General features: G+C 32.8%; 1 protein-coding gene across 2 annotated transcripts in view; it reads left to right on the top strand.

Annotated features, from left to right (window-relative positions):
• The window catches only part of EIF4E (eukaryotic translation initiation factor 4E), a 42081-nt gene extending 29266 nt beyond the window's left edge, over positions 1-12815 (top strand). For both annotated transcript variants that reach the window (XM_032400880.1, XM_032400879.1), the window contains exons 3-7: positions 5072-5167; positions 7872-7935; positions 8639-8752; positions 10053-10192; positions 12334-12815. In XM_032400880.1, the coding sequence (XP_032256771.1) occupies positions 5072-5167; positions 7872-7935; positions 8639-8752; positions 10053-10192; positions 12334-12448 (529 nt within the window). In that variant the 3' untranslated portion in view covers positions 12449-12815. The remainder of the gene's footprint in view (positions 1-5071; positions 5168-7871; positions 7936-8638; positions 8753-10052; positions 10193-12333) is intronic.
• Positions 12816-15456: the final 2641 nt, after the last annotated feature.

Genomic DNA, 15456 nt, shown 5'->3' with positions numbered 1-15456 from the left:
CATTGTTAAAAAATATATAATAATTATAAGAAAGAATAAATCATCAGGGTACAAGTATATAAAGTAAAACTTCTGTTTTCCTCACATATTCTCTTCTCCATTTTACTTTTCTTCGCTCCCTGGAGTAGTCAGTGTTAAATTTGGTTTGTAGTATTCCATAGCTTTTCAATGTGCATATCTATCTTTTTTTTAAATACAGGTGATAATACTGTTGACATTTTTGTTTGTTCAGATTTGCCTCGTTGTTTTAAACTGGTGCTTTGTATTAAATGAATAGTCATGTATTTTGTCAGGCTTGTATTAATGGGTATATAGACTTTTTTGTTTCCTTTTTACAGTGTTGTATGCATTCCTGTATGTTTTTGTGCACTTGTGTGAATATATTTATAAGATAAAATTTCACATTTTTTAGAAAGATTTTATTTATTTATTTGAGAGAGAGAGAGTGATGGGGAGGAGCAGAGGGCGAGGGAGAAGCAGGTTCCCCCCTGAGCAGGGAGCCTGATGTAGGGCTTGATCCCAGGACCCTGAGATCATGACCCAAGCCAAAGGCAGATACTTAACTAACTGAGCCACCCAGGAGGCCCAAAATTTCAGATTTCTTAGGTGAAAGACTATGCTTTAACAACCTTAATTGCTAAATTATCCTCCTTTATCAGCTTAGGCTCTTAGCAGTTTGAGAGTTCCTGGTTTCTACATTTTTGCCAGTTGGTTGGTCCTAGTCTGATTTATTAAAAAAAAAAAATGTCTTCTCATTTTAAATTTGCTTTGTTTTTAAAAGATTTTATTTATTTATTTGTCCGAGAGAGAGAGACAGTGAGCGAGCGCACAAGCAGGGGAAGGGAGAAGCAGGCTACCTGCTGAGCAGGGAACCTGATGTGGGACTTGATTCCAGGACCCTGGGATCATGACCTGAGCCGAAGGCAGGCACTTAACTGAGCCACCCAGGCGTCCCTAAATTTATATTTCTTTTATTGATGTTGCAAAGCTGTTTTATATATATTGAACATTTTTGTTTTTATCTGTGGACAGTCCGCTCAGTTATTTTGTCTAGGGGTGGGGGGCAGGTATTCTTTTATTTCCAGGGTGCCTGGGTGGCTCAGTTGGTTAAGTGTCCCTCTTCTGATTTTGACTCGGGTCATGATCTCAGGGTTGTGAGAGCAAGCCCTGCCTTGGGTCTGTGCTCAGCGGGGAGTCTGCTTGAGATCTTCGCCCCCATCTTTCTAAAATAAATAAATCTTTAAAAAAAAAAAAGTTTATTTCCAAGCATTGTAATTAAGGATGCTAACTTATCCATGTATGACATTAGGTTGAAAGTGAATTAGCCAAATCATTTGTCTTTTAACTTTGTCTGTGGAATTACATGGTTTTTTTTCTACAGGATTTTGATTTTTTTTTTTATTTCCAGGTTTTTGATTTTTATGTAGTCCAGTACCACCTTTTCTCCATGGCTTCTGGGTTTCATGTCCATCTTAGGAATAACTTTATCCACATAATTATTCTATTTAATAACTGCATAGTGGTCTATTTTATTGGTGTATATTTTATTTAAGTCAGCAGTTCTCAAATTTTTGGTCTCATGACCTTTTTATTGAGGACCCCACAGAGCTTTGGTTATGTAGATTTTTATCTATTTCCATTTAGTATATAAACCTGAGAAAATGTAAAATTATATATTCCTTTAGAAAATCCATTGCATGTTAACATAAATATTTTTTATGAAAAAATATTCAAAAATATAGTGGGAAGAATAGCATTTTTGCATTTTTATAAATCTCTTTAAGTGCCTGACTTAACAGAAGTTAGTGGTATGTATTTCATAGCTGCTTTTGCATTCAGTCTGTGAAGGAGATAAGTTGTTTCATAGGAAGTATAAGAATATATGACCTCATACAAGTACATGGTTGGAAAAGGAGGATTTTTTAATAGCCTTGTAAGTTAATTATAGATACTCTCCTTTGATAATAGGTTTTTTATAGGTCAGCTGCAATGTAGAATCTGCAACCATATCCAAGAACCTTTCCTTCTCTGTTACATTAATATCTATTGGCCTGTCTTGCATTTGGCATGGATCTTTTACCCATGCATGATTTTGCCACACCAGTGGTCATTTGGAAAACACTGGTTCAGTGAGTTATGCAGATCTTCTGGATATTGATACTTCTCATTAATGATACAGTATGAAAACCGTAACATTCATGAATATCACTACTAAACTCATCAGAAATGTCTTTAAGTTTTAGTAAGTTTGTCTCAGTGGCACATGCAGGCTTTCCAAAATTCTGATTTTCTCCTGAAAGCTCACATTACAAGCATCAGGCTTACTCTCCTTATTTTCAAGCAATAACCTGGTTTATCTATCAGTCATGGTTAAAATGGAGTTCTATGAAAAAAGTGGCTAGTTCATGTCACAGTTCAATTCGTTAAGCATTGATTGTACTTTGGTATGCAGAAATGTTTTCTTTGTTGTTTTTGATTTTTTGCAGAATATGAAAAAGATGTACATAGATTGAAATTTAATGAAACCAATAATTATTGCTTCATCAGTGGCATTCTTAACTGCAACTGATGTTGTTACTGTGAGAGGTGGTGAAGGTAAAGGGTACAATGACTGCTAGTACAATTTGGTCCCATTGTATGGAACTTGCTAAGACACCAGGAGATTTATCCCACCATTGCTTTTGCACCATTAGTACAAATGTCAACACAGTGAAAAATAAAATAATGTCTTAGGATTATTATGAAAATAGTTCTTATCAGAGCTCCTGAAAGGGTCCTGGAGTCCCCTAAGCATTTGCAAACCACATTTTGATAACTGGATTTAAATGATCCCTTGTTGAAAGCACATAAGATGTTTCCAAATTTTCCAACATTAAGAACATTCCTGTACAAAATTTTTGCCTAATCATCTAATTATTTTCTTAGGATAAATTTTTATATGTTCAGTAGCTGGATGCAGTAAAAAATAAAAAGAAAAACAATTTTATTATCATTTTTAATTGGGAGGTATAATTGACATATAACGTTAGTTTCAGGTGTAAATCATGACTCAGTATTTGTGTATATTGTGAAATGATCACTATAGTAAGTGTACTTAATATCTGTCACCATATGTAGTTATAAAGTTTTTTTTTCCTTGTAATGAGAACTTTTAAGATTTACTCTCTTAGCAACTTTCATATATATAATACATTGTTATTAACTGTAGTCACCATGTTGTATATAGTTAATGACTTATTTATTTTATAACTGGAAGTTTGTACCTTTTGACCCTCTTCACCCCTTTTCACCCAGCCCCTACCTCTGGCAGCCACCACTCTGTTTTCTGTGTTTATGACCTTGGTTTTTTAGTTTGTTTTTTGTTTTAAGATTCCCCATATAAATGAGAACATATGGTATTTGTCTGTCTTTGTCAGTTAGCATATGCCCTCAAGGTCCATCCAATGTCTCAAATGACAGATTTCTTCCTCTTTTTTTTGTGGGTGAATAATATTCCATTGTGTACATACAACATTTTCTTTATCCATTCATTCATTGATGGGCACTGAGGTTGTTTCCACATCTTGGCTATTGTAAATAATGCTGCATGAACATGAGGGTGGTGCATATATATGTATTTGAGTTAGTGTTTTCATTTTCTTCAGATAAATACCCAGAAGTGGAATTGCTGGATGATATGGTAGTTCTATTTTTAACTTTTTGAGGAAAGGTTTAATTAATTTTGGAAAACCAGAGTATAGTACTTGACCTTATTACATGTGTGTTTAATAATTTCTATGCCTTTGCTTTTTTCTTTTTTGTCCTTGATAGTGGCTTGGCAAATTCACATTATCAAGTGGATGTTGAAATGCATCTTATTTTTATGTCAGATTATCCAAGCATTAATCATGGAGTTATGAAATGTATATATGTGTTTGGAAACCTGTCTTCAGACAACATTATTTTAAATGAGAAAATGAAATTTCCCTTTTGAGTTACCTTTGGTATTGTAATTCAGATAATAGAATTGTAATAAAGATGTTATCTTGGGATATTTAAGTGTAGCTTTGATGTGACATGAGTTTATCTTCCAGGTATTAGAATAAAACTTTTTAATAGATGTGTAGAAACTAGTATACATTTCTTTTTTTTTTTTTTTTCCAGAACATATCTGTGATAGCATTCCCCAGTGAATCTCTTTATTTTGTTATTTTCCCATTTGTGTGCTTGAGTAAACAGAGAATTGCATTTCATAGTTGTTCCCCCTTTTTTAGGAGTCTCTCATTTTCCACTCTTGGCTAATACCTTTTCATTTCTCTGAAAATTCAGCTTTCTTGCTCCCTGCTTTCTTTTCTGGTTAAGTGCTTCTGCTGTTTTTCTTAAGTAACTGCTTGATTATCTCTATCATAGCACTTACCACACTGTAATTGTCTACTACATCTGTGAATTACTCTGGGGGATGAGCCTCAATGGCTCTCTAAAGTATAGCAGAGAATCTGTTAGGAAATAGGTACAAAATACATACTTTCTAAATGAAAGAGCGAAAACTACTCATTATTTTCCACTGTAATAGTACCTACCATTTAAAATTATTTTTAAAATAAAATAAATTTTTAATTGTGGTAAAATACACCATAACATAAAATTCACCATCTTAGCCATTTTTTAAGTACGGTTCAGTAGTGTTAAGTACATCCATACTGTTGTGCAACCAGTCTCCAGAACTCTTTTCATCTTGCAAAACTGAAACTCTGTATCCATTAAACAGTTGTCCATTCCCTTTCCTTCTAGCCCCTGCCATTTTACTTTCTGTCTCTATGAATTTGATTACTTTAGATACTTCATACAAGTAGATTTATACTGTCTTTTTTGATTGGCTTATTTCACTTAACATAATGTCCTTAAGGTTCATCCTCAGACTTTCTTTTTTAAGTCTGACACATATTCCACTGTATGTTTAAACCACATTTTATTTATCTATTCATCTGTCAGTGAGGAGGTGGGCTGCTTCCTCCCTTTGGCTATTGTGAAGAATGCTGCTAGGAATGTAAATTAAAAACTACCATGTTTGACACTGACTTTTTACTTTTAGATGGGCACTCTGGTTTTTTAAAAATGATAAAAGCAAAACTTGGCAAGCAAACCTTCGGCTGATCTCTAAGTTTGATACTGTTGAAGACTTTTGGGCGTAAGTAACCATTTTAGGATGTTTGTTTTATTAATTGTGTAATTTTTCATTTTGAGTCACATTCACAAAATGAAGGCTAAGGTGAACAACTAATAAATGTGCATCTATAGACCTACCTTTTTGTTTGTCCGTCTCCTCACAACTGTTTGAATTGATTATATCTCATCATTTAGAAAGCTTCAGTCTTGTCATCCTTTAGCCCTGTGTATATTCTATATTCCTTGTCCTAAGAGATCCTTCCCTTGAGAGTCCTTTCTTGCTTCTAGAACTTTTGACAATTTGTTGGAATCTATCCCTTTTCTTGGTTGCCTAGATACATTTGCCTAATACTCCAGAGCTTTGTTAGGTTCCCATTTGTGCAAATTCTTTTTGGTGTAACACCTGGGATTTCCTGTGATAGGGATTCTGAGATTTTTCAAAGGCTGAAAGGTTTGTCCAAGTATCTGTGATGGTAGTTGATCAACTTAAAGATACTCTTTGAGATTTTGTTTCAGATTTAGCAAAAAGTTAAGATTTGGGGGTCAAAACTGTTTTCAAGACGTTTTGTAGTAGTGATTCTCAAAAAAAAAGTTAATATGTAATTTATTTGAAAAATAATTTTCATTTCAAAGATAAAACTTGTTAAAACATTTTTAAGAGGTGTAAATTAATTAGCAGTTACCTAAAAATTCTAATTTGTACGTCTAGTATATTTTTGGATCCTATATATGTTGAATCAGTGATGCAACTCTTATGTATTAACATAACCCCTGAGTTTATTTTGCCCACACAAAAGAACAGATTGTCAGAAGATTCATATATGTATACTTCTTCCAGGGCAGAAACAGTATTCTTCTGTATCTTTGCAGTGCTTTGTCCGTAATAGGCATTTAGTATGCATTTGAATCATGGAAAACAAAAAAGCATAGAATAATTAGAGAAAACTCTTAAATTTTAAGCTATGCACTTTAAGAGTGGTCACTTTATACTGAAATCATTATCTTTTTTTAAAGTAATGTAACTGTATTTAAATCCCCAGTAATTCATAGGCTTATTTGTCTAGTTAGACTAGTGTTGCTCTGTTTTGCCCTTCATCAAAACATCAAGTGATTTTCTTCTTTGTATTTGTTTGAGTCCTCTAAACCAAAAAGTCTCCAGTCTCCTATGGAGGAGGAAGAGCAAGAGTCTTGAACCATTTCCCCCACTGAACCAGATCTGCATTTATCTGGTTTGTTTGGCTTTTCACCAGTTTACATAATTGGGTTTCTAAGTGGGCCTCTAATTAGAACATGGCCCCATACTTTAGTTATGTGTAAGCAGTGTCGTTGCATAGTGGACTTTTACACTTAGACATATGCAGGAGTTCTGTAGCTTTCTCTAAATACCTAAGCATTTCTTAATTTCTTTTTTCCTGGCAGATTTAGTAGTAAACAGCTTTTGAGCCCTTTGGGATTTATCCAGTCTTGTCTGTAGTGCTCTGATTCTATTTAAATGTGTCATTACAAATTCTCATTACTATAAGCTTAATAGACCTTAGAGCATCATGAAGGAGAAAGGAGACAGCATAAAGAAGCATTGGTTATTTCTACCTTGAATGCAATTGAAGAAAGCATTTCCACCCTGTCCGTGAATTTCATAAAGTGGTAGTGCTAATTCTGTAGTTACTGTTACTATCCAGGCCTCTTTTGTTGCCTAGTGGAAGCTGCCAGTGATAATGTAGTTTGGAAAGAGTGACCATTGAGTAACTCTACAGATCTTATTCAGCCTTAGGCTACCTTCCCCTAAATTGGATTTGTATGTCATCCTGTGGAATGTGATCCAGAATCTTTCTTAAAACTCTACTTGAAATATTTCTAGACTGGGTTAAAATAGCATCAAGAGAATCTGACTAAGGTTAATAGCATTGGCTATGGTCTACAGATGTAGTAAAGATCTGTTTCTGCAACTAATATTGGAGACAGGCAAAGCATTCTTACTCTGTTGCCAATTTTATAATAATTTTGCAAGAAGAAACTTTAGGAGATCAAATGATTTAGCCTTCTACCTTCAGGCTAGTGAATATCTAAGTCATCCCAAGTGTTATTCTGTTACATTGATATTTGGGGGAAAGTTTAGAAATACAGATTCCAGGGTTCCACCCTATCTATAAAGGGATTGAAATCACAAGGAGTAGGGCCTGGGGTGGTTTTTGTTTGCTTGCTGGTTTGTTTTTTCCAAGGCTTTCCAAATGATTGCTATGCTGACTGACTAGTAATGACTGCAGTATTTGAGACCCATTGGTCTGTTCTAGGATGCCTTCAAGGATATTAGTGTTGTCTTTTAGTCATGCAGTCCTGACTTTCCCTTGATTTGTTTTTTTGTGTGTTTAAAACTGCTCATTAGCCTCATGAATTCTTTCATGTACTTAAAGCCGCCTCATACCTCCTATTATCAGTTTCTTATATATACATATGTATGCACTGAGTTAACTAATATATCAAAATATACTTTTGTCAGAATAAAATCATTAAAAATACTTTCTTAAAAATCCTATCAAATGCTGATTCTTGAACTGACCATTATTAAGATACCTGTTTGGTCTCTTACAGAAATTGACTCAGTAGACAAACAAGTAAACATGAACTTTTATCTTTTTATTTTTATCATATTCTCTAAATATATATGTAAGTACCTAAACTCTGCATTACATATTCTATGTTTATAATTGTCCTTTTCTTTTACCTAGTCTGTACAACCACATCCAGTTGTCTAGTAATTTAATGCCAGGCTGTGACTACTCACTTTTTAAGGTATGCTTAACTGGTGATTTCATATATTTATTATAAGACTGGACCGTTCAGTTACACATTAAGAAATCTTGTCAGAAACTTAGGAATAGTTAATGCTCTGAGGTTTGGAGAATAATTAAATTAGTTTTACTGGGCTTTAGCATAAACAAATTTTACCCTATTGGTATAAATAATTGAAATTGAGAGTCTTACTCTATGGGCACACACTGTGATTGATTTTTGAAGAGAGCTTTGATCATCCAGTCCAGTCTCTCTTATACATTTGAGTAGACTGAGGTCTAGAGTGTGTCAGGAATTCTTAACCTGGGATGCATTGGTCTTTGGGATATGTATATTTATAAATCGGTTTGTCAAGTGGTAGGGGGTGGGGCATTCATTAACTCTAAAATTGCATAATTTTTGCATATATTTTCTAGATATCAAAATGTATGTAGCTTCTCAAGGGTATCCGTTTCTCAGTGTTTAAGAACCTCAAATTAAAGGAAACCCAAGGTTTGATAGCTAATAAATATCTGTCAGGACTCTAATTCTGCAGTCCCATGCCTCTGGCTTTAAGTCCTGCCTGCTTTTTTCCCCACTACATCAATAACAGCTTTATGGAGAATAAAATAAGAAGTTGATAGAGTTGTTGCTTCCTCTTTCTAGTGATCTCCCCAATTAAAGTAACAATTTTGTCTAATATTATTATCTACTAACCTTGTAGGATGGTATTGAGCCTATGTGGGAAGATGAGAAAAACAAACGAGGAGGACGATGGCTAATTACATTGAACAAGCAGCAGAGACGAAGTGACCTGGATCGCTTTTGGCTAGAGACAGTAAGGTTTTAAAATTATAAAGCAGTTTTGGAATACTAAAACTTAATTTGGATTACATTCTACATCGGTTACTTAATTCAAGAGATAAGGATGCCCACCCTATAAAATCTAAGCCAGCAATTTTGTTCTATCATGTGAATACCCTATATTTTACATACTGGTACAGTGAAACCCCATATCATAGTACAAATCAGATAAAAAGTGATTGGCAGTTGACTCTCATCTTCCATGAGAGAGCTCATCCCGGTCATTTCATTAACTTAAAAATTACAGGACCTCGCGTTTTGTATGATGTAAGTTTTTACAGCCCTCTTAGAGTATTACTTTGTATACTAAATTTTTTAGATCAGTGAACAAACAATGAAATTGTAGCTTGATATTATTTACCTTATGTATTGTGATATAACCTGGAACTTTTGGCTTTATAAAACCTATATTAAATATGAGGTAACTGTCATTTTCTCTAGTGAGAAGTTCTAAACCCCAAGCTATCAGAAGTAGGGATAATAGTCTCTTTTGGATTCTTAGCACTTGTCACAGTGTCTCATTTATAGTTAGCACTTACTAAGTTAAGCAGTTAGTATTTGAATGAATGTTGTTTGGGGTTTTTTTGTTTTTTTTGTTTTTAAATGAAGAGACTTAATTTTGCTTTGGGGGAGGTTATCAGTAAATACATTTTAGAATTCCACTTTAAAAAGTTATTTCAGTTTTGTAAGATGACAAAAGTTCTGGAGATGGATGGTTGTGATAGTTATACAATGTTGTCAATATACTTAATGCCACTGAACCATACCCTTAAAAATGGTTAAAGTGATTTAATGGCATGTGTTGTCTATACTCAAAAATAATTTTTTTAATGGTCAAAATGGGTAAAATTTATGTGTATTTGCCACAATAAAGAAAAATTGTGTTCATGAAAAACAGCAAGAACAAGAGGCAGCATGAGCAACTATTCAGTTATTCCATTAATATTTGTTTGCTGGCAAGTAGAAGCAGCAGCAGAACAGATGAATATTAAGATGATTTGCCTTTTATATTTGCCCTGACATCAATTGCCCCATTTGCTAAAAATGCTAAAACAACTGTTAATGTTCTTGATAGCAAAGAAACAAATGAATTTTTAAAAAGTCAGGACAAAGAACTATATACATAAATATAATTTAGACATTCAAAAAGTCAACTTTTGATTTAAAAACTGTTTCAGTTTTGTATATATACAAATATAAGAGACATTTGTAGTTCGATAAGCAGTGTATAATTTATTTCATGTAATTTGGGATTGATTTTTTTTTTTTTAAAGCTGCTGTGCCTTATTGGAGAATCTTTTGATGACTACAGTGATGATGTATGTGGAGCTGTTGTTAATGTTAGAACTAAAGGTGATAAGATAGCAATATGGACTACTGAATGTGAAAACAGAGAGGCTGTTACACATATAGGGTAAGTTTTGCTGTTTGTATACTTCCTTTAAAATATTAAGATAAGAAAATAAAATATTAAGATAACTAAAAGCAGAAGTACTGTTATTTATAGCTTTAAAAATACTTGGATTTGTAGATCATTATTTTCCTTGTAATGTTTTCATGAAAACTTATAATCCTTAACTGTTCTGTTGGTTTTCATTTTCTTTTTTTTTTTTAATTTCTGTAAAATTTCTTTTTCCTTAAAAAAAAAAAAAAAAAATTTCTTTTTCCTCACAATGGAGTATATAATCACCAGAGCACTCTATTTTGGCATGTAGCATTTTATTCATTTATCATATGACAATATTGTCTTTTTTCTACTTTAAAATCATAACATTAATATTATAATACTCTTAGTAATTCAATGAGTGTTGGCAAATAGTATATGTGTATTCTGTGCACATGTGTGTACACTGTACATAAAATTTTCAGTGACATGTGTCTTAGTTCTGTACATATTTTTAAAACCCACATGTGTATGTTTTTAAATTTTTGTGTGTGTGAATATTACTCCTTGCAAAAATTGCCTATCATTCCCGCCCCCCTCCCACCCCATACATTGGTCATTGTTAACTGGGATTTTCTTTTTATTACATTTAAATTAGTAAAATTTGACTTTAAATTTTGTGTTAAAATTAAGTATTGCTTATCGGTAACAAAATGTTTGGTTTGCCCTTTGTGATTTTTTTCAAACATTATGAATTCCCCTTTAGTCCTTTCTGGACTAAAAGGTATGGAGATTCTCCAGGTTTCATGCTACAGAGGTTTTCTCTAAAAGAAAAGAAAAGTTGACTGTTGATTTGTGGTCGTATTCTAATCTTTCTGTCAGCATCAAAACTTATTAGTTGTGGGGATTTCATATTTGAAAACAGTTTAAAAATAAGTGTGAATTTCTTTCCTCTGAAAATCTTGTATTTGTGTCAGTATTAAAAATTATTGAAATCTTTGTGAAATATTTGACTTCAGTTTTTCAAGGGAGGGTTTCTTTCTTTTTTTTTTTAACCCTTCCAAGTTACATGGCTCAGTGCTCTGGCTTTCTGGCATTTTTAATGGTTAAGTATAATGGAAGGGAATACATTGTATCATAATATAAATCTGATAATAGTTGTTTTAGTTATCATAAAATTATTTTTAGAAACTATTTGAAGGAAGGTAGTAGAATCTTCTGGAAGGTGGAGTATGGATAAAACTGTCCTGGTATCATATTGGAGAATTTAGCTCCAATATGTATAAATGTATATCTCTTTATTTTGGTGTTTATTTTTGAAGTGTTGCTATTTTTTCTTGAGAATAAATGTCTGGATTCCTACTTTACCTGTGATGCTATGATCTGTCCCCAATTTTACTTTGTCATCCTTTTTGCTCATACTCCTTTTCCTTATGAGCTGTAGCCACACAGCCTTATTTTGTTCCCCAGCCTTCAGATGTGCTTCTTTCTCTCAGCATTTTACTTTTAACCTCATGACTTTTAAAGGGGAGATTTCTCTGATTTCACAGACAAGATTAGGTCATCCTTGTTATACAATATCACAGCCCCTGTACTTACCCACTTTGGCAGTCATCATAGTTTGTTCTTAAAATAGAGTCAAATGTTATTTGAAAATTAGGTTGCAGAGCTAGTATATAAAGCAGAAATCATGTATGTTCTAAATTACTCTGAAAATATAAAGTAATAATTACAGTAAATAATTTGCAGTAATAGACAATATTTATTATGATTTATATGTAAAATATAATTGTAGCATTTTGTATCAGAAAATTAAAGTAGACATGTAGACAATTAATTTTGTATAAATGAGTTAATGCATGTGATACAGCTCCAGTATATGTATTTGTGATTATTTGTTTATAAATAATCAAATACTCTAAACACCCAGGGACTGTCCATGCTTTGCTTATTATTGATTTATTAGTAATTACACAGTACCTGATAACATAGTAGAGTCTAAATATTGGTTAAGTGATTAACTGAGATTGTTGTGAAAAATGAAGAGTAAATTTTGCTAAAAGGAAAAGGGTGTTTCACTCTCTGGACTTTGTTTTTAATGTAAAGTAATATCAAATTTGGTGTGTGTGAATAAAAATTAATGGCTACTGTTTTTCTTTTTCTTCTTCTAGGAGGGTATACAAGGAAAGGTTAGGACTTCCTCCAAAGATAGTGATTGGTTATCAGTCCCATGCAGACACAGCTACTAAGAGCGGCTCCACCACTAAAAATAGGTTTGTTGTTTAAGAAGACACCTTCTGAGTATTCTCATAGGAGACTGCGTCAAGCAATCGAGATTTGGGAGCTGAACCAAAGCCTCTTCAAAAGCAGAGTGGACTGCATTTAAATTTGATTTCCATCTAAATGTTGCTAAGATATAAGAGAAGTCTCATTCGCCTTTGTCTTGTACTTCTGTGTTCATGGTTTTTTTTTTTTTTTTTTTTTAATTTTGGCTAGAGTGTCCACTATCCCAATCAAAGAATTACAGTACACATCATCCCCAGAATCCATAAATGTGTTCCTGGCCCACTCTGTAATAGCTTAGTAGAATTACCATTACAAACACATCTTACCCATCCACAATATTCAAAAAAGAACTTGCATTTCTATACCTTACAGGAAAAAAATTCTGTTTATGTTCCATTGTATGCAGGAGCATATTTTGCTGGTTTGGAAGAGTATGAAGCATACAGTTTTCTAGCAATTTTCTTTGTTTCCTTTTACAGCATTGTCTTTGCTGTACTCTTGCTGATGGCTGCTAGATTTTAATTTATTTGTTTCCCTACTTGATAACATTAGTGATTCTGATTTCAGTTTTTCATTTGTTTTGCTTTTGTTTTTTTCCTCATGTAACATTGGTGAAGGATCCAGGAATATGACACAAAGGTGGAATAAACATTAATTTTGTGCATTCTTTGGTAATATTTTTGTTTTTTTGTAACTACAAAGCTTTGCTACAAATTTATGCATTTCATTCAAATCAGTGATCTATGTTTGTGTGATTTCCTAAACATAATTGTGGATTATAAAAAATGTAACATCATAATTACATTCCTAATTAGAATTAGTATGTCTGTTTTTGTATCTTTATGCTGTATTTTAACACTTTGTATTACTTAGGTTATTTTGCTTTGGTTAAAAAATGGCTCAAGTAGAAAAGCGGTCCCATTCGTATTAATAAGACAGTGTACAAAACTGTAAATAAAATGTGTACAGTGAATTGTCTTTTAGACAACTAGATTTGTCCTTTTATTTCTCCATCTCTGTAGAAGGAATTTGTACCTCTTATTGCCAGGCAGTCTCTATTGTGTCTTCTTGTAGTGTCTTCCACATGAACAGCATAAGTTTGGAGCACTAGTTTGATTATTATGTTTATTACAAATTTTAATAAATTGAATAGGTAGCACCATATATATGGAATTAAATTGATGTGGCTATCTTTGTTTTTTATACAGGAAGGCACAGTCCTTCGGTCTTAGGTAAATAATGTACTCTTAATGTGGTAAAACTCCAGAGAGTTGTTATCTTGGTGCGTTACCATTTGATTGGTAGGAATGGTAGTTGTAAAACTTGGTTGCTGAATTGAGATGTTCTTTTGTAAGTGTCAACATGATAATAGCATAGGGAAAGAGTTCAGGTGGTGGGGGCATATTCATTAAGAATTTGTTAGTGTTACTGTCTAAATAGAATGGAATAAATAGGTATGAAGACATATTTATATTGGTAAATTGGTATAGTATGGTTTTATGTAAATTTGAAAACTTGATCTACTCTTTGTAGGCATTTGAAAGCACATGTGAAAAACTTTGTACATAATAATTGTGTGTTTCAGATGAGAGAAAATGAAATATGGCTATTATAGACAAAAGGGTAAGCTGGACTTATAGATAGAATGAAAATCATTAGATAAGAGGAAAATTTGTCTTTAAATGGTGATTATGAATTAATTTAAAGACTGATAAGTTTGACAAAAATCCTATATAAAGTAAACATGAAATTAATAGTATTGATTTCATTGAAGAATTTTAAAACCGTTTAAAGGGTGCCACAGGCTATCATCTGAGTACTCTCAATACCACAAACACCTCTTGTTCAGTATTCTAGAAATACTGAATCTTTTGTGTTGATAATCTCAATAGACTGTACCTGATACCTGCTTTTTAAGCTTGGGTGGTTGGATAAGGTGATTTATTGTCTGTTGATATGTGTAGTTGTGAGCACTACAAGAGCTGCTTGGAAGTGGTGGTGGTGGTGGTGGTGTGTTGGCAATGGGTGGGATTGGAGTAATATATCTATTAGAAATCAGTGCTCTATTTCCTTAATTCTAAGATGTAGTCCATTTTAAGAAGCATCGGCTTTCAGGAGTGGAGGGAGGAATAATTAATTAAATGCACACATTTCTAAATTTTTTTAAAAACCTGATTTATAATATGCATTTGATTATCCTTATTATTACCATTTTAGAATCATAATCAGTTTTATTTTAAGTCTTTTCCCAGTGGGTGGAGAGAATGATAAATTACTGAGTCACTTTTGGCAGATGCCACATAAGTATTACAGTGACTTGCAACTTTTCATAACTTCATTAGCATCTTTTCTAAATATAAGATTAGACTGTACATGATTTTCTATCTTACTTTTTTTCTCCCTGTCCAATAGGAGATTATAAATAAATATATTTTCATAATAGAGAATTAAAATCTTTTAATAGAAGAATTGTAATTAATTATAGGGATGTGACATATTTAACCAATTTAATTGTTAATCCAGTTATAGAGAAGGATTTGAGACATACTGTGTAAGAATTAAATAATTACAATACTTACATAGTACTTATTATGTGGCAGGCAGTGTTCCAGGCACTTTACATGCACTTTAACTTGCACAATTATCCTTTGATGTAGGTGCTATTATCCCCATTTTATAGATGAAACAGAAGCAGTGAGGATGTAAGTCACTTTACAGCTTGTAAGTTGCAAAATGGATTTGGTTCCAGAGACCCTATAAATCACATTATACTCTCTCAATAGTGTAGAGCCTATCTTACAGACTATAGTAAATCACATCAGATTGTAGTCATTTTATAGGCCAGGCATTTTATTTTCATTTTACTTCCTTTGGTAATGGAACTTAAAATAGGCCCCCTAGGCTCATCCTGTTAGCAATCAACTAAATTAATCATTTGGGGGAGTTTTGAGAACATGGAAACAAAGATAACAGGAGTTTACAGATACATGAGTTACATAAATATAAGT

Source organism: Phoca vitulina, unplaced genomic scaffold (genome assembly GCF_004348235.1).
Source record: "Phoca vitulina isolate PV1807 unplaced genomic scaffold, GSC_HSeal_1.0 scaffold3, whole genome shotgun sequence".
Taxonomy (NCBI): Eukaryota; Metazoa; Chordata; class Mammalia; order Carnivora; family Phocidae; genus Phoca; species Phoca vitulina.
Note: the sequence above shows the minus strand (reverse complement) of the source record. Positions and strands in the feature narration are given on the sequence as shown.